Below are 24,310 nucleotides of genomic sequence, written 5' to 3' on the forward strand. Positions count from 1 at the left end.
TCTCTTCTTGTCTCAAATGCTTGTTGTCCATGTTTCACTCCCATGCAAGACTACACCCCACACAAAGACCTTTAGAAAAGACTTCCTGATACTTAAATATAAGTTACATGTCAACATATTCCACTTTTTCAGAAGTAACAGTATTATGAAAAGTAAAGTTGCTACACACCATATAGCAGATAGGCACAACAAAGAGACTGTCACAAACAAATAAAGCTTTTGACCATTAAGGCCTTTCAACAATAGACTCACTCTCTCTCTCTCTCTCTCTCTCTCTCTCTCTCTATCTCTCTCTCTCTCACACACACACACACACACACACACACACACACACACACACACATCATGACTGCAGTCTCAGGCAACTGAAACCACACTGTGAGCAGCAGCACCAGTGCATGATATGAGTGGCAACTGGGGGAGGGGGTGGGGGGGGTTAGGAGGAGGCTGGGGCAGGAAGGCCAGTTAGTATGGTGGGGGTGGTGGACAGTGAAGTGCTGCAGGTTAGATGGAGGGTAGGGGAGGGAGAAGTAGCAGAAAACGAGAGAAGTAAAAAGACTGCGTGTGATGGTGGAATGGTGGCGGTGTAGTGCTGGAGAGGGAACAGGGAAGGGGCTGAATGGGTGAGGACAGTGACTAACAAAGGTTGTGGTCAGGATGGTTCCTGGAACATAGGATGTATTGCAAAATTCAGAAAAGCCGGTGTTGGTGGGAAGGATCCATATGGCACAGACTTTGAAGCAGTCATTCAAATGAAGAATGTCATATTTGGCAGCGTGTTCAGCAACAGGGTGGTCCACTTGTTTCTTGGCTACAGTTTGTTGGTGGGTATTCATGTGGACAGACAGCTTGTTGGTTATCATGCCCACATAGAATGGAGCACAATGGTTTCAGCTTAGCTTGTAGATCACATGACTGGTTTTACAGGTAGCCCTGCCTTTGATGGGATAGGTGATGCTTGTGACTGGACTGGAGTAGGTGGTGATGGAAGGATGTATGGGACAGGTCTTACATCTAGGTATATTACAGGGGTACGAGCTATAAGGTAAGGTGTTGGGAGCAGTGGTTGTGTAAGGATGGACAATTATATTGTATTGGTTTGGTGGATGGTGGAATACCTCAGTAGGAGGCTTTGGAAGGATAGTGGGCAGTACATTTCTCATTTCAGGGCACAATGAAAGGTAGTTGAAACCTTGGCGGAGAATGTAATTCAGTTGCTCCAGTCCTGGGTGGTACTGAGTTATGAGGGGAATGCTCCTTGTGGCCAGACAGTGGGACTTTGGGAGGTGGTGGGAGACTGAAAAGATAAGGCACGGGAGATTTGTTTTTGTACAAGGTTGGGAGGATAATTACGATCTGTGAAGGCTTCAGTGAGACCTTCAGTATATTTCAAGAGGGGCCACTCATCACTGCAGATGCGATGATTATGGGTGGCTAGGCTGTACGGAAGGGTCTGCATGGTACAGAACGGGTGGCAGCTATTGAAGTGGAAGCATCACTGGTGGTTAGTAGGTTTGATATGGATGGAGGTACTGATGTGGCCATCTTTGAGGTGGAGGTCAACATTTAGGAAGGTGGCTTGATGGGTTGAATAGGACCAGGCGAAACAAATGGGGGAGAAGTTGTTGAGGTTCTGGAGTAATGTGAATATGGTGTCCTCACCATCGATCTAGATCACAACGATGTCATCACTGAATCTGAACAAGGTGAGGGGTTTAGGATTCTGGGTTTTTAGGAAGGATTCCTATAGATGGCCCTTGAATAGGCTTTCATATGATGGTGCAGTGCGGGTACCTATAGCCGTACCCCAGATTTGTTTGTAGGTAATGGCTTCAAAGTAGAACTAATTGTGGGTGAGGATATAGTTGGCCATGGCGACTAAGATGGAGGTTGTTGGTTTCGAATCTGTCAAGCATTGGGAAAGGTAGTATTCAATAGTAGTAAGGTCATGGGCATTAGGAATGTTAGTGTAAATGGAGGTGGCATCAATAGTGATGAGCAGGTCACTGTGTCTTAAAGAGACAATAATTGTGGAGAGTCATTGGAGGATGGAGGTTGGTATCTTTTATATAGGAGGGTAGGTATGGATAATAGGTTGAAGGTGTTGGCCTGCAAGAGCAGAGATTCTCTCAGTGGGGGCACAGTAACTAGCCACAATGAGATGTCCTGGGTGGTTAGGTTCATGGACTTTAGGAAGCTTATAGAAAGTAGGAGCACAGGGAATGGTAGGGGTGAGTAGAGAGATGGACTCTGGGGAGAGGTTCTGGGATAAGCCTAAGGATTTGAGTAGTGACTGGAGATCCTGCTGGATTTCTGGAATGGGGTCACTGTGGCAAGGTTTGTGGGTGGAAGTATCTGACAGCTGGCAGAGTCCTTCTGCCAGGTAATCCTTGCGGTTCAAAACAACAGTGGTGGAGTCTTTGTCCATAGGTAGGATTATAAGGTAGGGATCAGTTTTTAGATGATGGACTGCAGTTGTTTCTGCAGATGTGAGGTTAGTTTGCATGTTAAGAGATTTGGGGAATGATGGTGAGGTAAGGTTCGAGGTTAAGAAATTTGGGAAGTTAACAGGGGGTCATTTGGGGGCACAGAGGTGGATCACGGTTGGATGGAGAAGTGAACTGAGTTAGGCAGGGTTCAATATTGGTCTTTGGTTGAGTCTGATTAGTAGCATTGTTGGCAAAAAAAGCATTTTTCACTGTAGGGACCAGGAGAGGGACAGAAGATCTTTAACAAGCCCTGCATGATTGAATTTGTGAGTGGGGAAAAAGGTGAGGCCTTTGGAAAGGACTGATATTTCTGTGGGGCTAAGGCTTCTGGAGGAAAGGTTCATGATTGTGTTAAGGGTCTGTTTAGGTTCTGGATTCTGTGCAGTGGTGGGAGGGAGTTTTGGAGAGTGGTATAAGTGTAGTAGGTCTGCAAGACATGGTTTGTCAGCCATGAGGGGATGTGCGGGAGGTTTGGAGGTTGTTATAGAGGCGGTGGACAGTGGTACTCCAATGCAGTAGTAGGAATTGAGCAGAATGGAGAGCACTAGAGGTGGCTTTATTCATGCTGCTCAAGTTCCTGCAGGGCAAGAATTTCAATGTGTGTCATGGGTTCCAGGAATTTGGGATTGCATAGCAGGAGAATTTTGTGGATGAAGAGATGGTACTGTAAGGAGGTTTGGGCCTGGTTGATTTGGTTTTGCAGGACTATTTTGGTGAGTGCTAAGGATTGGTGGAATATGATCAGATGGAGGTCATTGTGGCAGTCAGAGATTGGTAATTTGATGGTAAGGCCATTTGGGGGTTTTTCATGAGCCAACCAACAATGCAGGTATAGTATGTGGGATTGGCATCTGGCTAGGGATAAGGAAAATTTTCTGTATTAACGCAGCTGGAAGGAGCAAGGATCCATGGTGATGGAAAATATGCCAAAAATCATGTAAATAATGTAGAATTATGTCTGATAAATTTCGCAAAAATACTCTCAAATATGTGGGAAAAATCATGAGAAGAATGAAACAGATGCCAGAGGTGGAAACAAGATGAAATTTGAGGGAGTCAATGATAGCAAAAAGTGTGAACTCACTAAAATTGGCGAGATGTCATGAGGATCAAAGTGGAGAATAAATTATAGATATATTACTGTTGGTAGCAGACCTGAGGGTGGATAAGAGTGAAGAAGGGGGATGGCAGATGTGACAGGATGAGGTGGAATTTTTTTGACTTAGATCTTTCAGTGCTCTGTCAAATTCTTCACACAGTACCATATCTCCCATTTCATCTTCATCTACATCCTCTTCCAGTTCCATAATATTGCCCCTTGTACAGACCTTCTATTAACTCCTTTCACATTTCTGGTTTGCCTTCTTTGCTTAGGACTGGTTTTCCATCTGAGCTCTTGATATTCATACAGCTGGTTCTCTTTTCTCCAATGGTCTCTTTAATTTTCTTGTAGGCAGTATCTATCTTACCCAGAGTGATAGATGCCTCTACATCCTCACATTTGTCATCTAGCCATCCTTGCTTAGCCATTTGGCACTTCCTGTGATCTCATTTTTGGTATGTTTGTATTCCTTTTTGCCTGTTTCATTAACTGCATTTTTATATTTTCTCCTTTCATCAATTAAATTCAATATCTCTTCTGTTACCCAAGGATTTCTACTAACCCTTGGTTTTTTTTACCTAGATGATCATCTGCTGCCTTCCATCCTTCAAACCTGCACATTCTTCTTCTACTATAGTTCTTTCCACTGTATTTGTCTATCATTCCCTGAAACACTCTACAACTTTCGGTTCTTTCAGTTTAGCCAGGTCCCATGTCCTTAAATTCCTACCTTTCTGCAGTTTCTTCAGTTTTAATCTACAGTTCATAACCAATAAATTGTCGTCAGAGTCCACATCTGCCCCTGGAAATGTCTTACAGTTTAAAACCTGGTTCCTAAATCTCTGTCTTACCATTACATAATGTATCTGAAATCTTCCAGTGTCTCCAGGCCCCTGCCACATCTACAACCTTCTTTCATGATTCTTAAACCAAGTGTTAGCTATGATTAAGCTATGTTCTGTGAAAAATTCTACCAGGTGGCTTCCTCTTTCATTCCTTACCCCCATTCCATATTCACCTACTACTTTTCTGTCTCTTTCTTTCCTTACTATCGAATTCCAGACCGCCATGGCTATTAAATCTTCATCTCCCTTAAGTAGCTGAATAATTTATTTTATTGGATCATACATTTCTTCAATCTCCTCATCTTTTGTGGAGCTAGTTGGCATATATACTTGTACTACTGTGGTAGGCATGGGCTTCATGTCTATCTTGGCTACAATAATGCATTCACTATGCTGTTTGTGGTAGCTTATCTGCACTCCTATTTTTTTAATTCATTATTAAACCTAAACCTACATTACTGCTATTTGATTTTGTATTTATAACTCCATATTCACCTGACGAGAAGTCTTGTCCCTCTTGTCACCGAACTTCACTAATTCCCACTATATCTAGCTTTAACCTATCCATTTCCCTATTTAAATTTTCTAACCTACCTGCCTGATTAAGGGATCTGACATTCCATCCTCTGATCCACAGAATGCCAGTTTTCTTTCTCCTGATAATGACGTCCTCCTGAGTAGTCCCCACCTGAAGATTCAAATGGGGGACTATTTTACCTCTGGAATATTTTACCCAAGAGGATGCCATCATCATTTAACCATGCAAAAAATTTGCATGCCCTTGGGGAAAATTACAGCTGTAGTTTCCCCTTGCTTTCAGCCTTTCACAGTACCAGCACAGCAAGGCCGTTTTGGTTAATATTACAAGGCCAGATCAATGAATCATCCAGACTGTTGGCCCTGCGACTACTGGAAAAGCTGCTGCCCCTCTCCAGGAACCACACATATGCCTTTCCTCTCAACAAATACCCCTCCCTTGTGATTGCACCTATGGTACGGCTACTTGTATCGCTGAGGCATGCGAGCCTCCTTACCAGCAGCAAGGTTCATGGTTCTTGGGAGGTGGGGGGATATACAAAACTGTATGAAGTGGTAAATTAAATGCTTGGTGCCAAACACTTCATAAACACGATTTTACCTGCTCCCTGACCCTTTGCAATATTTTTACATTGTATGTTGCACGTTAGGTTGCTAATGAGACAAAATTATACACATGAGTAAAAATGAATGTTATTTCATTTGATTTTACTTACATAACACAAAATTATTTTTATGTAGTGATTTCACTATGTTGTTGGATGTTGTCTCATTATTGAGCTAAAAATTGTAAGACACCATTCTAAAGTGAAAATTTGATTATGAATTAAAAAACAAATCAAATAGTAATATTTTGTGATATATGAAACATCTTGGAAGAATGTCTTTCTTAAGTGTCACAAAAGAATGCCTTATTTTCAAAGTAGCTAAAATTTTTCAGGCTTGAATGACCTAGTGTAATATTCCTTGAAATGCTCATATCCTCAATTAACATTGGTGACATATGCAAAATACAGTTATATCTTTTGGCCAAAGTGGTTGAAGTAAAATTCTCTTTATTTGCTCTCTTCTAATCTCTTATCACCTTCCTTGGACATTCTGTGATGGCATTTCTTGTTTCAGAACAAAGCAAAAACTCTAGGAACTCCAAATGAACTGTGTAAAATAGGACAGACTGCCAGTTTTTCATAGGAGTTTAGTCTAAGAATCAAAATCAAGATGTGGAGCCACTCACTGCAAAGGCCAGCTTGCCATAGATTCCATAGATTGTTGGCAGGAATTTGAAAATTGAAAAGTTCTTCAAGAGTTATGGCATTAAGTGCAGAATTAATTTTCATTCTATATTGAAATGAATGCTGATTTGAAACTCTGTGGCAGATTAAGTTTTTGTGATGGACCAAGGTTTGAACCTGGATCATTTGCCATTTATGAACAAGTGATGTACCAACTGAGCTAGCCAAGAACAAATCATGGCCCACAGTCACAGCCTGACTCCCTTCAGAACCTTCTCAACTACCTTCCAGACTTTTCAGAAGTCCTTCTGCATATTTTGCAGAATTAGCACTCCTGGAAGAAATGATATTGTGGAGAACTGGCTTAGCCACAGCCTAGGGGATTGCTTGCAGAATGAATTTTCAGTCTGCATCAGGCATTGATTTGAAAGTTCCTGACAGATTAAAACTGTCTGCTGTACCATGCACAGTGAAAATTCATTCTGGAAAAAATCCTTTAGGCTGTCTCCAAGCCAATTCTCCGCAATCTCCTTTCTTCCTGAATTGTTAGTCATGAAGATACACAGTAGAACTTCTGAGAAGTTTGTAAGGTAGTAGAGGAGGTACTGGTTGAAGTAGGGCTATGAGGGAAAATTTTGACTCATAGTCGGATAGCTCAGTCGGTGGAGCAGTTGCTTGTGAAAGCCATGGGGTCCAGGATAGAATACTGGTCTGACACATAGGTTTAAACTGACTTTAAGTTTGGTTTTCATTTACTGGCAAAATTCAGGTACCTGTTATGTTCAGTTAAAAATGAACTTGTCCTTATAAAATAGAGCATATAGAAGATTCCATGCTAGTGCAGAAAGTCCTTCATTTAACAGATATGTTGCCCTTTGCAGGAATGCTGAGCTGAATTCCATCAATAGATACACATAAGCCATTCTGACAAATCAGCATACAAGGGGCATTCTATGTTTTATGGGAGAACTGAAGATTTATCTTCAGCATCATTGTTCTGGGATTGTGTTAGTTAGGAAGCCATAGTACCTTTATGGCAAACATGCTAATTTACAAGGGTGCAGGATTGACATCTAGTGCTGTTTGCCATTAAATTAAAACTGAAGAAACAGGAACCTCTGATTACAGATCTGCTGCAGCTCATTGCAGAATTTTAATTTGGCTTTTTTTACCACAGCAATGCCCAGTACCACAACAATTGCACATGTTGCACACATGGTAGGCCTCTCCTGGGCTGCCAGTAGGGAGCACTGTCTTGAAACTCGAAGTACTTTTTTGTGCACACATGATTCCTGTTCATAGGCCCAATAAATCTGGACACTGCTGAGAAAATATCACCTGTCACATCTTGTGGCAGTAAATGCTGCAGGCAACTGACAGTGACAAACAGTTACTTCTGTGAAATATTGTGGGACTTAGCATTATGGAATCTGGCAGCAAACAAGAAAAGCATATTCACAACAATCAACCAGAAAAGCCTGAAAAGTCATAGTATGATTCTGTACCAAAGAGGCCTTTATCTTGTGTTATTACAGTAACGTCATTACTTACTGTATTATTAAACTCAGTTTGCACATTTGCATCTGTATATAAAATATCTTAGACATTATCAGTCCAACAGTTGCTGTGTATGTTCATTTTTTAAAATCTACTTCATTTGGATTGAATAACTTGTTAAATGATGATGATTCGTTGAAACTACAAAGGCCTTCATACTCAAAATTAGCCCAAATCTATCTCAGAACAACCTTTCGCTGAAAACAAGAGTGTTCCAAAAAGTAAATCTCTGGACCACTCACTGCTACTTTTCAGCTTTTTCACTTGAATCATGGGAAGAAATATGGTGCTACAGGAACTAGGCTTGTCACATCCTATATCTTTCTGTTCTGACAACTGGGAATTCTTTTCCAAGATCTTCACCATCTCATTCAAATGCTACAGATACCAAAGTCCTATCAATTATACCTCTTGCATGAAGTGTAGACTGGTGTACTATTACTTACTGATATAGCCATATTAAAACAGTTACTTCAAAATTCAGTAGGAGAAAATTCAATCTTTCTGCCACGTTTTGTCGCCAAGACTTATTCTTGTGTGAAACTTTGACAATATGTGTTTTTCTTATCAAAATTGTTGCGTTCTATTTTTAGATACACTAAGACAAGAAAAGAACAATATCTGAAACCAATAATGAACAAACATAAAGTAAAGTAAAAATTAACCAGTACAAGACTGCAGCTCCACCAACTGAACAGCTTCAACTTTGAGCAGCTAGTAAGAGACTGAGACAGAAATATAGACATCTACATCTACATCTACATACGTACTCCACTGTATGGTGCATGACAGAGGATAACTTGTACTACTACTAGCAAATTCGTTTTGTGTTCAACTTGCAGATAGAGCAAGGGAAAAACAACTGTCTATAAACCTCTGTAAAACCCTAATTTATCTTACCTTTTCTTCGTGGTCCTTATGCAGAATTTCTGTTGGCACCAGTAGAATCATTCTGCAGTTGGCCTTAAATGCCAAGTCTCTAAATTTTCTCAATAGTGCCTCATGGGAAGAACATCATTGCTCCTCCAGGGATTCTCATTTAAGTTCACAAGGCATCTCTGTAAGACTTGTGTGCTGATCGCACTTACCAGTAATGAATCTAGAAGCACACATCTGAACTGCTCTGGTGTTTAATCAGACCTTGTGGTGATCCCAAATGCTCAAACAGTACTCAAGAATGGGTCATTCTAGTGTTCTGTATGCCACGCCCTTTATAGATGAACTACACTTCCCAAAATTCTTCAAATAAAATGAAATTCACCTTCCCTATTACTAATCTGATTCCAATTTCATACCAATTTGTAATATTATGCCTAGATATTCAATCAATGTTATTGTATCAAGCAGCACACTACTAATGCTGTATTCAGATGTCACTGTGTTGTTTTTTCCACTCATCTGCATTAACTTACATTTTTCTATGTTTAGAGCAAGCTGCCTTTCATCACACCAACTAGAAATTCTATCTGTGTCATCCAATAGCATCTTATAGTCGCTCAATGATGACGCCTTCCCATACACCACAATGTTATCAACAAATAACCATGAATTTTTCTCACCCTGTTCATCAGATCATTTATGAATATAGAGAAAAAGAGCTGTCCTATTGCGCTTCCATGTAGCACTCCTGATGATACACTTGTTTGTGAACACTTACTGTCGAGGAGAATGTACTCTGTTCTATGACTTCAAAAGTCTTTGAATCACTCACGTACACTATGCGATCAAAAGTATCGAGACACCTGGCTGAAAATGACTTACAAGTTCCTGGCGCCCTCCATCGGTAATGCTGGAATTCAATATGGTGTTGGCCCACCCTTAGCCTTGATGACAGCTTCCACTCTCACAGGTATATGTTCAATCAGGTGCTGGAAGGTTTCTTATGGAATGGCAGCCCATTATTCATGGACTGCTCCACTGAGGAGAGGTATCAATGTCAGTTGGTGAGGCTTGGCACAAAGTAGACATTCCAAAACATTCCAAAGGTGGTCTATAGGATTCAGGTCAGGGCTCTGTGCAGACCAGTCCATTACAGGCATATTATTGTTGTGTAACCACTCCACCATGGGCCATGCATTATGAACAGGTGCTCGATCATGTTGAAAGATGCAATTGCCATCCCCAATTTACTCTTCAACAGTGGTAAGCAAGAAGGTGCTTAAAACATCAATGTAGGCCTGTGCTGTGATAGTGCCACACAAAACAACAAGCGGTGCAAGCCCCCTCCATGAAAAACATGGCCACACAGAACACCACCACCACCTCCAAATTTTACTATTGGCACTACACACACTGGCAGATGACGTCTACCGGGCATTCGCCATACCCACACCCTGCCATTGGATTGCCACATTGTCTACCATGATTCGTCACTCCACACAATGTTTTTCCACTGTTCAATTGTCCAATGTTTACACTCCTTACACCAAGCAAGGCGGCGTTTGGCATTTACCGGCTTGATGTGTGGCTTATGAGCAGACGCTTGACCATGAAATCCAATTTTTCTCACCTCCCGCCTAACTATCATAATACTTGCAGTGGATCCTGATGCAGTCTGGAAATTATGTATGATGGTCTGGATAGATGTCTGCCTATTACACATTATGACCCTCTTCAACTGTCTGTGGTCTCTGTCAGTCAACAGACAAGGTCGGCCTGTATGCTTTTGTGATGTACATGTCCCTTCACTTTTCCACTTCACTATCACATCAGAAAGAGTGGACCTATGGATGTTTAAGAGTGTGGAAATCTTGCATACAGATGTATCACACAAGTGACACCCAATAACCTGAACACGTTTGATGTCCGTCAGTTCTGTGGAGCACCCCATTCTGCTCTCTCACAATGTCTAATGACTACTGAGGTCGCTGATATGGAATACCTGGAAGTAGGTGGCAGCAAAATGCACCTCATATGAAAAATGTATGTTTTTGGGGGTGTCTGGATATTTTTAATAACTAGAGTATGTGGGAAACTAATCCTTATGCTTGGACCTTCATAAACAGTCTGCAGTGGGACATCATGTGAAATTCTGTCTGGAAATCTAGAAGTATGAACTCTGCCTGTTACCTTTCACTGATGCTTTGCAGGATAATATATGAGAAATAGCCAAGTGCCCTAAATCCATTCCGATTTTTAGGCAGAAGCTTTTTTGTCTCAAGGAAACTTATTACATTTGAATTAGAATGTGTTCAAGAACACAGCAGCAAGATGGTGTTAAAGGGTAGTCTTGTGTAATTATGTTAGTCTATCCTTTTACCTTTCATACATAAAGAGTGACCTGCACTTGTCACCAGTCACTTGGAACTTGACGCTGGCTTGGATTCGTGGCAAGATCTTTTACTAAGGTGTAACAATGGAAGTTGAATGCTTTGTGCAGCGATCTTCTTATGAATGCATGAACTTCCACTAACTTTTGCCTTTGAACATTTATAACTTCTTTTTTGAGCTGAGAGAGCAACAATCTCTGCTTTCTCAGCATTTTCCGAATTTTATGATTAAACCATAATGGATGCTTTCTATCCTTGGTCCACTTACATGGTACAGATCTCCAGAATGCGATTTACAATCAGTTTAAATTTTGCCCACAATTCCTCTATGTCCATTCATTCTCTAAAAGAGATGCTAACAACTGCTTACTTGCTTTCTCCAGCATAAATACTTTCCTAGCCTTCTTGATAGATTTATTAACTTCAGTAACCATTGTCCCTGTAATGGCATTATGATCAGTAATCCCTGTCTCTGTACTGACTCTGCTGTTAAGGTCAGACCTGTTAATAGCTACAAGGTCTAAAATATTTTTGTGGATCCAGGTTCTGGGTGACTTTTAAGAACTCTCCCCATTTCTTAAACTTCACCAGTCCCTTTCCTTCACCAGTCTTCTTTCCCCTGCAGAAGAAGATGAGCCACTTGCTCTGAAAGCTTGCAGATTTCATTTCCAACAATATAAGGAAAAGATAGATTGCTACTTACTGTAAAGATGGATGGGAATGTTGGAAATGGCAGTCATGCGTCTGAGGTGTGCTTACTTGTGTGACTGAATGTTTCTGTGTGTTTCCTTTTCAGATGAAGACTGTGGCTGAAAGCTAATGTTTAATTATCTTTTAGTTGTACCTGTTTGCAGCTTAATGTGCCATCTTTATGGTAAATAGCAATCTATCTTTTCCTTATGTTAATGACTTCCTAAACTGGAGCTTTCATTGTCAGATTTCAGTAACTTAATATGTGTGTTCTTCTGCCACCACTCGGTAAGTAAATTTTTTATCTATCCAATTACAGTTTATTTTTACAGTAATACCCACATTAAATTTTTGATAGATAAATTAATTCGCAACACATATTTTATTTACAAAAGGGTCCTGTTATGGCTATGACTTTTGGTACAATCATAGCTGACTGGAAACTCTTCAAGATTGGTTTACGCAGTGAAGCTATTGGGTTACTTCTGTCTACACTGTTTGGATTTATTTTTGGCCTTCTACTTGGTACAACAGAATCACCTTGGGGATATGGGGACTGGCCAACTGAAGAAATGAAAGGCAGGTATGTGTTGCTGATAGTAATGATGCCTAGAAAAATCTGATTTATAGAAAGAATGTATATGGTCCATATGTTTTACTTTGTGCTCACAGATAAATAAATTGTTGTACAGCCAACATACTGAGTGAGTTATCAGACTGATTAAGTCACTGAACTCACATTTGGGAGGTGTGGGGTTCAGTCCCCTGTTCAGTCATCCAGAATTACTTTTTTCTGTTGTTTCCCTGTATCACTTCATAGTTAGTTTGAAAAGTGTCAGATCAGTTTTTTTCCTCACCCTTGTTAAATCCAAACTTGTCTGTCTGTAAGGAGTTTACCATCCACAAGATGTTAAATCTTAAACTTTTGTCTTCTTTTTACATGTAGCATAATATTTGCTAACCAAATACATTTCAATTTTCATTACATAAAATTAAGAGGTGTGAAGACACAAAACACATAAACAATTAATGGAAAATCTCATATAAAGATGTGAAACAAATACTAACAAAGAGATAGAGGGGCTGGCCAGTACTTACCTCAGCTCAGTACAGCCGATAGATACACATAAAACAGAACCGAAAATTTACATTCCTAGCTTTCGGAACAAATGTTCCTTCATCAGGGAGGAGAGAGGGGAAAGAAAGGGAAGAAGGGAAAGGAGATTCAGTTACTCACAACCCAGGCTATGAAGCAACAGGGAATTTTCCTTTCCCTGTTGCTTCATAGCCTGGGTTGTGAGTAACTGAATCTCCTTTCCCTTCTTCCCTTTCTTTCCCCTCTCTCCTCCCTGATGAAGGAACATTTGTTCCGAAAGCTAGGAATGTAAATTTTCGGTTCTGTTTTATGTGTATCTATCGGCTGTACTGAGCTGAGGTAAGTACTGGCCAGCCCCTCTATCTCTCTATTAGTATTTAAAACACATAAACAAAAAAAAATAATCTATAACACATGATACGAGGTATAAAAATGTTTTTGCATATGGTTTGCATTCTCTTCTGATTTTTGCACTATTAAATTTTTTTCATGTGATGTTTACCTAAATACATTGATTGTTTGACATGTACAAAATATGAAATTTGGAAGTTGAAGTAATTTAATTCAGAGGAGCTGAGAGAAAAGATGGAGTGCTGATACTTCTTCTCAGATATAAATCTGAGGCTTTACCTTGATACCACCTAAATTACTTTGAAATGCTTAAGTAAAAAAATAGTTTGCTTGATAAAACTGTAAAAATTGCAAGGAGACAGAATATCTGGCCAGAACTTTTTTCCAGGGGCAAAATTTTGAATACAGCTGACAGATTACTGAAGTGTTAATAAAACAGCAACAGTATGAAATATCTATAATTATTGCAGTTACTTATGTTTTTGATTAGTGATTTGCATGGTATATCACAGTTGCCAGTAAAGAAAGTGTTTACATGTTGACTAAGATCATTTGTATTTACATATAAATGTATACGGACCATTTACGGATAGTTTTCTATAGTATTAGGAAGTAATTAATTTAATATCTGGTGTAAGTAAGTAATTATTTTTTCATACCAAAGCTACAAACCTATAAATAAAATTTCTATCAAACAGAAAGATTTTTCTTGAAGAAATTTTAAATTTTTCTCCCAAATTTAGCTCTCCAGTTTTTCTTAGAAGTTTACAGTGGCATCATTATTCACATCTTCCTGAGATTAAGTCAGACTGAAGACTGACAGTAATGAAGTTTATCCTTCTTCTAGGTTTATAATTATGGTCATTGTTATTATTTGTGAAATCAGATTAGTTATATACAAGTAAATTCCTGAAAAGAATATGTTTCACTCTGTTGCTGTTATTAACACTTTGAGGTCCTGCCACCTAGAAAAATTTTGGGTCCAGATAACCAGGCAGCTAGGCTATAATTTTAAATGTTACTGGCAAATTTGTGTCTGGTGTATGTTGAAGGGTAAAACACACTAAGAAAGAACAAGCTTGAAGATCTGTTTTTCATATTTATTTCAATTATTTAATAGATTAAATATTTTACGATAATGATGGCTTACAAAAAAGTGTAAGGTGAATTCTTGAGCAGTTTCACAGGTAACAGGGTTTTATATGGAAATGGTTTTCTGAATACAGCGTTGTAGCTGGCTCTATCTTCAGGGTTAGTTGCACGGTGTTAAGAAGCCTATGCCATTAAATAATTATGCAAAGATTATTGTTGATTATCACCAAATGTTGTTATTACTGTACAGGGTGTTACGAAAAGGTATGGCCAAACTTTCAAGAAACATTCCTCACACACAAATAAAGAAAAGGTGTTATATGGACATGTGTCCGGAAACGCTTAATTTCCATGTTAGAGCTCATTTTAGTTTCGTGATCAAATTGTAAATTTTCACAATCAACATGTGTGGGCTGACAAGAATCTACACGCATTTGTGCAATCACATCATCAACACAGATTTTCTGTGAATGTTTGGGCAGGCATTGTTGATGATGTCTTGATTGGGCCACATGTTCTTCCACCTATGCTCAATGGAGCACGTTATCATGATTTCATATGGGATGCTCTACCTGTGCTGCTAGAACATGTGCCTTTACAAGTACGACACAACATGTGGTTCATGCACGATGGAGCTCCTGCACATTTCAGTCGAAGTGTTTGTACGCTTCTCAACAACAGATTCGGTGACCGATGGATTGGTAGAGGCGGACCAATTCCATGGCCTCCACGCTCTCCTGACCTCAACCCTCTTGACTTATGAGGGCATTTGAAAGCTCATGTCTACTAACCCCAGTACCAAATGCAGAGACTCTTCGTGCTCGTATTGTGGACGGCTGTGATACAATACGCCATTCTCCAGGGCTGCATCAGTGCATCAGGGATTCCATGCGACGGAGGGTGGATGCAAGTATCCTCGCTAACGGAGGACATTTTGAACATTTCCTGTAACAAAGTGTTTGAAGTCATGCTGGTATGTTCTGTTGCTGTGTGTTTCCATTCCATGATTAATGTGATTTGAAGAGAAGTAATAAAATGAGCTCTAACATGGAAAGTAAGCGTTTCCGGACACATGTACACATAACATATTTTCTTTCTTTGTGTGTGAGGAATGTTTCCTGAAAGTTTGGCCGTACCTTTTTGTAACACCCTGTATACTTCTATGCAATGTATCTTCTGTATCTTAAAGACCATATGTGATACACTGCAACATAAATCTGTAGAAAATTATTGAATGAAAAATTGTGTTAGCTTATTGGGAAGAATTTGGAGCCAGGAGCTATGAGATACACTAGTTACACGAATTTTAAATAAAATGTAGAAGTATGTTTAGAAGAATTGCATCTTGTGGAGATTTGAGATAACCATTGAAATGTGCTGAGATGGATAGAAATGAGTGATAGTAACTTAAATAGTGCAGGCTGAACTTTGTAACATATTCCAATGAAATGAATAGCACCATCTCCATGGCAACAACTGCTTTGTTGCCATCAGGTCAGAATGGTATGAGAACATTTAAGAGGCAATCACTTATTTCATACTGAGTAGTTGATACGAAAGTAGAAATGCAGAATGTGATAGCATGAGGTTATTGCTGATACCATTAGAATGTTATGTGTTCTAGATGTCCATTGTATCAGTCCTTCAAGTGGTTGATAATTCTTGATTACTGCACCTCTTGTCTAGGTGGTTGTGTAGTTGAATAATGTGTTACAGTTTGGAAAGATGAGAAATGTTACAGTTTTGAAGGATGAGAAAGTAATGGAGGGGCTTTCTACACAAAAGTTGTTAAGAAATGTACCCACCAAGACAACACCTGTAAAAACACACACACACACACACACACACACACACACACACACACACACACACACACACTCTGCATAAAACAAAAATTATTGGCACTTCATATGGGACAAATCGCATGCTAGACTTGCAGCTGACCAAAGAGACCCACAATTATTTTAAATTTATTGAGTCTCAGTGGAGGTGTACTCTTAGACATGTTTTTTACTCAATGTTCTATTAAATTTTAAGTGAGTCCCATTAGGTACTGTATAAAATAACTCACAGATACATCCAAGCTAGGGGACTCTCTTTGTTACTGTGTGGCATTCACTGAGAGTATGCACAAGACCTTTTTATGAAATAATCATTATTTGATGCAGATTTTTGTGCTCTAGAGCAGATGAGAGTTGTAGTAACACACGCAATTGAGAATTATAAAAAAATTAATCACTTTTATGCTCAAATCATGAACACATTCAGTACATCATCCTTGTATATAGCTGAATTGGTACTGGTTTCACATGCAATGATCCATGAGTGGAATGAAGTTAAGAAGAGCATAAACCAATACAGAATGACGCAGAAGCCACTCTGCTGTGGATTTAAATGGAAGACATGTAACATTTCCACTAGGTGGCACTGGGTGGTGGCTGCATGCAGCGTTCTTGTTGCACGGCTGTCAGCATTGCCTGAAAATGCCACCTCCTGGCAGCTGAGGTTAACAGCCATGCTCCAGCATCCTGCTGCACTTTGATGGATGGAAAGATGCCATTGCGATTGAGATGTTAATCACGGTTTACCACTGCTGTCTTCTTTTTTCAGAAGACATGTAAGCTAGTGCCAACTCAGTGCCCTGCCCTCCCTCACTCCCCCCCCCCCCCCCTCCCCTCCTGCAGCATGCGATGGCACTTGGTGCTCAGGAAGACAACTCCCAAGTTTTCTGAGGCACTGCTGGTGGATGACCTCTGTGCTGCAAAGAGCCCTGTGTCAGCCTGTACTGGAGAATAACGCCAGAAATGACCCAGACAGTGATGGCATTGCTGTGGGCAGGTGCCCATAGGTGGGTCACTGGCTGTGGGGGTGGGATGGGAAGGCATGGGGGCTGGTACTGAATCAGGATCCGTTCCCTACTGTCCATGTGGTGCCTCTAGCTGCCGACCATACTCAGCCCTTGGTGGACTGGTGGAATGTGAGCAAGGCATAATATTATATGGGGGCAGAACCAGTAGCTGGGCCATTGAGAGGGGATGTGACTGAGGTACTGATGTAGGAAGAGCAGATGATCTCAGTATGTGCAGAGGCAGCAGAGCCTGGTCCTGCAGTCAGGGGCAGAGTTAATCGCAGTAGTGGCTCACTAGCCTGTCTTCCATCTGCAAAGTGAAGACACACCAACTGCACTGGCTGCAGATGATTGCCAGAATCCAACACTCACAGTGATCATAGTGTGAGCCCAGTCCAGATTCCTAGGCATGTAGTGCCTCATCAGAGGGACCATGGGAGGTTTTGGTGTGGAGAGCAGTAGATTCAGTACCATGCATGGTTAAAAAAAAATGGCTCTGAGCACTATGGGACTTAACATCTGTGGTCATCAGTCTCCTAGAACTTAGAACTACTTAAACCTAACTAACCTAAGGACATCACACACATCCATGCTCGAGGCAGGATTCGAACCTGCGACCGTAGCAGTCGCGCAGTTCTGGACTGAGCGCCTAGAACCGCTAGACCACCGCGGCCGGCGTACCATGCATGGATGGCAGCCATGAAGTAGCTCCACTGGACTATCCTCACCAATGGGCGTGGAGCTGAAGGAACTAAGTAAGTGTGTGAGTATCTTGTCCACAGGGCCGTTGCCAATATACCTCTTCGTCCATATCTTAAAATTACCTATTTGACTGAGGATAGAATGAGGGAGCATGAATATTGTGAATATGGTGATGGACATAAAAATCTGATCAAGTCTGAGGTATGAACAGTGAACCATTGTCAGTTATCGGGGCGCAGACGAGGCCTTTGATGGAGAAGATCCGAATGAGAGCCTGCACTGTTGCGTCTGCTGTGGTGGAGCAGCGGGTGACAATCTACAGAAATTGGGAGTAGGCATTGACCACCACCCAATAAGCATCGAAGAAGGGGTTGGTGAAGTTCATGGATCACTCCCAAGTCTGTGATGTATCAGGACATGCCAAATAACTTTGCCGGGGAGAGGCTTGGTGACCAGCACATTTAGGACAAGTAGTGATTAAATGTTCAATCTCTTGATCAATTCCAGTCCAGTAGATATGGCAGCAATCCAGCATTTTTGTGAGCAGGATGCTCTAATGACCCAGATGCAGAAGTCAAAGAATGTCGTGTTGGGGAGCTGCTTAGATTAGATTAGATTAGATTAGTACTTGTTCCACAGATCATGAATACGACACTTTGTAATGATGTGGAACGTGTCAGGTTAATAAAAGAAGATATTACAATAGACAAAATATTACATGACACTTTTTTTTGGAGGTTAATTGCCATTAAGAAATTCTTTTAATTTCCTTTCAAATGCTATATGGCTATCTGTCAGACTTTTGATGCTATTAGGTAAGTGACCAAAGATTTTTGTGGCAGCATAATTTACCCCCTTCTGAGCCAAAGTTAGATTTAGCCGTGAGTAGTGATGATCATCCTTTCTCCTAGTGTTGTAGCCATGTACACTGCTATTACTTTTGAATTCGTTCGGTTTGTTAATAACAAATTTCATAAGTGAATATATATGTTGTGAGGCTCCAGTGAAGATTTCTAGCTCTTTAAATAAGTGTCTGCAGGATGATCTTGGATGAGCTCCAGCAATTATTCTGATTACACACTTTTGTGCAATGAACACTCTTATACACAATGATGAGTTAACCCAGAATATGATGCCATATGAAAGCAGAGAATGAAAATAGGGGTGGTAAGCTAATTTGCTCAGATATATTTCACCAAAATTTGCAATGACCCTAACAGCATAAGTAACTGAACCCAAACGTTTCAGCAGATCCTCAGTGTGTTTTTTCCAGTTCAACCCCTCACCAATGCATACACCTAGAAATTTTGAATATTCTACCTTAGCTACCTATTTCTGTTTGAAGTCTATATTTATTAATGGTGTCATTCCATTTACTGTGTGGAACTATATATACTGTGTTTTCCCAAAGTTTAATGAGAGCCCATTTGCAGATTTTCTGAAAAACATCATTTACAATTTCACCAGTTAATTCTTGTCTGTCGGGTGTGATAGTTATACTTGTATCATCGGCAAAAAGTACCAGCTTTGCATCTTCATGAATAAAGAATGGCAAGTCATTAATATATATTAAGAACAGCAGAGGACCCAAGACTGAACCTTGCGGCACCCCATTCTTGGTTGTTCCCCAGTTTGAGAAATCACGTTTTTTGCAAATTATGTGAACTGTTTATTTCAAGTTTCTGCACTCTTCCCATTAGGTATGATTTAAACCATTTGAGTACTGTCCCTCTCATACCATAGTACTTGAGCTTATCTAGAAGTATTATATGATTTACACAGTCAAAAGCCTTTGATAGATCACAAAAAATCGCAATGGGTGACTTCCGGTTACTCAGAGCATTTAATATTTCATTAGTGAAAGTATATATAGCATTTTCCGTTGAAAAACCCTTCTGGAAACCAAACTGACATTTTGTTAAAACTTTATTTTTACAAAGGTGTGAAGCTACTATACAATACATTACTTTTTCAAGAATTTTGGATAAGGCAGTCAGAAGAGAGATTGGGCAGTAGTTGTTGACATCAGACATATCCCCTTTTTTATGCAGTGGTTTAACAATGGCATACTTCAGTCTATCTGGGAAAATACCTTGCTTCAGATGGCTATTACATATGTGGCTAAGACTCCCACTTATTTCTTGGGAACAAACTTTTATTATCCTGCTGGAAATGCCATCAATCCCATGTGAGCTTTTGTTCTTGAGAGAGTTTATTATCTTCCTAATTTCAGATGGAGAGGTGGGTGGAATTTCAATTGTATCAAATGGTGTGGGTAAGGCCTCTTACATTAACTGCCTTGCTTCTTCTAATGAACATTTAGATCCTATTTTCTCTACAACATTTAAAAAATGATTATTCAAAATGTTTTCAACTTCCGGCTTGTTGTATATCAAGTTTCCATATGCTTTGATGGAGATGCCATCATCCTGTACTCTTGGTTGTCCTGTCTCCCTTGTAATAATATTCCAAATTGTTTTGATTTTGTTATCAGAGGTATTAATCTCAGACATGATACACATGCTTCTGGACTTTTTAATAACCTTTCTTAATGTAGCGCAGTAGTTTTTATAATATTTGGCTGTTTCTGAGTCATTACTCTTTCTTATTGTTAGATACAGTTCCATTTTGTGGTTACAAGATATTTTTATTCCTTTAGTAAGCCAAGGTTTTTTGAATAGTTTCTTATAATTAGATTTAACTACTTTCTTGGGGAAACATTTGTCAAATTCTCTTACAAGTGTATCATGAAATAAGTTATATTTTAAATTAGCATTGGGTTCCTTGTACACCTCATCCCAGCCTAACTGCTGAAGATTTTCTGAAATTTCTAATTGTTGAGTCATTAATTGAATGCACAACTGTGGAGGGTAGTTTTGAATTACTGAATGAAACTATGTCGTATACTGTAACTGGCTGAACATCATGATCAGAAAGCCCATTCTCAACAGGACAAGAACAACTACCCGTGGAACAGCATTTTTTGTGGACAGGAAAATAACACTATTGAGGAGAGTGAGTCTGAACTTCAACAGAAAATAATTGATGATGGAATCTGATGCACAAGGCAGATGTTGCTAGGGCAATCCATTGTTGAATATGTCATCGCACTTCATGAAGAACAACTTTGGCAACAACAGCTTGAGTGATGTGAGAATTGGTGATAGGGAATCCAATACACTCACCATTGTGCTTCATCATTCAGATAAAATTGAAGTACTTCATTCTGATTGAAACCAAGGTCAGGTCCCATTGATAAATGTAAAGAGCATCTGCATTTGAATGCTGAGCCATGGGGCAAAAATTAATCTCATAACTATACTAAGGAACAGGGTCCACAGTTGAAGCCTATGGGCTGTCTTGTCCAGTAAGTGTGCTGTGGGGCTAAAGAGAGGCACTAATGGCTTGTGACCAGTCACCAAACGAAACTTAACACTGTATAGAAACACATGAAACTTCTTGACAGCATAAATAATAGCGAGAGCCTCCTCTGCTTGAGAGTAATTCTTCTATGCAATGTTAAGCATATTCAATGAAGAAACAATGGGCTGTTCTGAACTGAGAGCATGGTATTGAGACAATACAGCAGGCACACCTTACTCTTGGAGCTACAAGCTGGAGTCCAGATATATGGATGGCCAAATATAGGGCAGAACACAAACCATCTCTCAGCGTCTTGAACGAGTAGTCACAGGTAGGGGTCCATTTAGGTGCTGCACCTTTCTTAACGTGATTTAGGGAATATGAAACTGAAGGTGCCTGTGGAAGGAACTTGTGCTAATATGCAACTTTACCTAAGAATGCTCAAAGGTCCTTCACATTTGTGGTCCTGGGAGGGTTACAATAGCCGATATATGGTTGTCTGTTAGTTGAATCCCTCAACGAGAAGTAACATGCCCCATGTATTTTATAGAGGTTGGAAGGAATGTGAATTATCCAAATTTCACTGAAGACCTGTGTCATGCACAGACAAAGGTTACAAAGATGGTCCTCAGTGGCAGGACCAGTAATGACAAAGTCATCAATGTAGTTGATACAACAAGGAATTTGTTGAGTAAGCTTCTGCAAATAATTTTCAATAATGATTGTCACACTTGTAATGCTGGAAACAAAGAGGTCATACACCATATTAACAATAAGAAGCTGACATGAATCTTCATCTAGTGACAGCTGTAAATATTACCAACAAATCTAGTCTGCCTGACAGCTTCATCATAAGTTCAGAGTACGTATCGACCATGGACTGTGAAGTAAACATCGCATTATTAAGTCTCCACAAAGATGGAGTTTGGCCATCACCTTCCTATAAAGACTAACAGTGTAGCCCGTTGTCTAGATGACATGGTTTCCATGACTCCTAAAACTGTCAGTCTGTCTAATTCTTCTTCCATTTGAGCACGAAGTGTAAATGGTACAAACCTGTTATGAAAAAAATGTGGTCCCACCATAGATTTGAGAGTGATGTGCCTAGAACCACCTCCTTTGTACTTCACTGTTGGCACTACACATGATGGCAGGTAATGCTTGCCAGAAATTGACCAACCCTGAACCCTTCTATTGGCATGTCACCGGGTGTAAGTAATTTGAAATAGTAATCAGTCTTGATGGCAAATTTTTATTAAAACTTAAAAATAATGTGCCAGGGGTAACAAATTTCAATCATATCTAGATAATCATCAGACCATATCTCATAATTTGATGAGCAGAAATGACAAGCAGAGCAGTGACAAGTGTAAGAAGACACCCCCAGCAACTGCTCAGACATTATAATAAGAAGCACATACTGAAAATCCCATGTCTCATTGGACTCTTCCTCTCCATGTTGTCACCTCTTTGTTGAGGGATAAACTCATGTTTTTGTGGAAAAAATGTGACTGGAAGCTGTGTTTATGAAAGACAATTCTCATTCACAGCATACTTCCTCTCTGTCTTTATGAAAGGATGATTATTTATTCTTAGTTGTTTACTGATAGGACATTCTATAATGATGCATAGTTTCCTGGTTTGGAATCAGTCCTCCAAACTGATAGCACACAGATTTCAGTTTATCATGTTTTAAATGATGTTATTTTATATTCGGACAGACGAATTTACCACAATTCTGCCCTTTTTTTTAAACAAATGATGAGATGATGTTTAAGATGTTTTTTTAGCACATTTTAGAACACAGAACACATTTATAGCTTTACTGTTCGAGTGGAATTGTGAATGTGCATATGAATGTGAATTAAAATGGGAGAGAGTAAGTACAGTTTTTAATGAGTTTGTACTGTACACCTTTTCATGTTTAGACATTCTTAACAACATTTCTCTGAAAAATTTCAGAAAGGGCAATAATAACCTAAATAGTGATGAACATACTAAACTCTCTATATATCTGTATCTCTATCCATACCTCTCTCTCTCTCTCTCTCTATCTGTCATTCTCTCTCTCTTTAACTATGGTCATTCTATCTTGAAATTTTAGTCTGTATTTATTCATTATTTCAGTTAGAGGACTTTTCCACTGTTACTGAGGTATACATTAAATAATTAATTGCTTTGGTGGAAAACTGAGGAGTTTCAACTCACCAGTTCCATTTCTTGTTGCTTCTGTATGTGCTACCTCAGTGAGAACAACAATCTTTATGTCCAACATAATTATGTCAATTGTACTGAATGGGTCCAGTGGAAAATGGTGTCTGGGATGTGTAAAAAGAATGTACATTTTATTTAAATGTAATATAATGGATTGACTGAACTTTATGAACTATTATGGTGTTACAATGTTAATATTAGTTATTTGTAGAATTTTCTGTAACATCATCATATTCTAACTGTCTTAAAACAATGTGATAATTTACAAAGCCTAATGCCTTTGCTATATCACAGAATATTGTATATTCATTGTCTAATGAATTAAGTAGGCCTGCATTGTCACTGTATATGTTTTACAGTTCACAGTCTAGATAATGTTAAATTAAGTAAAAGTTGGCCAACAGATCCACCATGTTACCTACAAGATATGCCCCGGCAGGTTGTTCAATATATATGTACTCCTGTATTGGTCTCCTTCCTGTACTAATGTTAAGTATCTGAAGCTTTTTTGGAAGTTTTTTTGTCCTAGTATCCTTTTTGCCATTTTTTGTGAAAAGAGAAATATTGGGAATACCAAAAGACAATGAATGCATGTATTATGAAACCTCTTTAGTATGTTCAGTAACTAATGCCAGATATTAGTACTATAGCAGATTCGTATATTGTGAAAATATTATCTCAGTATGTTGAGTGCATCCAAAAATTTACTCTGTAACCCATTAGTGGATGAAAATATGCAGAATAAACTAGTTAACTAACTTTTAAATCACTTAATTGCAGTTATTATGGAAAGGTGCTTCATTAATTCTAGGAAGTAGGTTTTCTCTTTAAGATTGTGGTCTATCAATTGTTTCAAAAACTTAATACTGTCTATTTCTTGTATTTGATTGTTCCAATAGGCTATTTCAATTGATTGTTGAGTT

General features: G+C 39.4%; 1 protein-coding gene across 2 annotated transcripts in view; it reads left to right on the forward strand.

The window, feature by feature from the left end:
- LOC126177083 (uncharacterized) overlaps positions 1 to 24,310 on the forward strand; it is a 198,391-nt gene that overhangs the window by 77,669 nt on the left and 96,412 nt on the right. For both annotated transcript variants that reach the window (XM_049924330.1, XM_049924331.1), the window contains exon 7: positions 12,117 to 12,304. In XM_049924330.1, the coding sequence (XP_049780287.1) occupies positions 12,117 to 12,304 (188 nt within the window). The remainder of the gene's footprint in view (positions 1 to 12,116; positions 12,305 to 24,310) is intronic.

This window comes from Schistocerca cancellata, chromosome 3 (assembly GCF_023864275.1).
Source record: "Schistocerca cancellata isolate TAMUIC-IGC-003103 chromosome 3, iqSchCanc2.1, whole genome shotgun sequence".
NCBI lineage: Eukaryota > Metazoa > Arthropoda > Insecta > Orthoptera > Acrididae > Schistocerca > Schistocerca cancellata.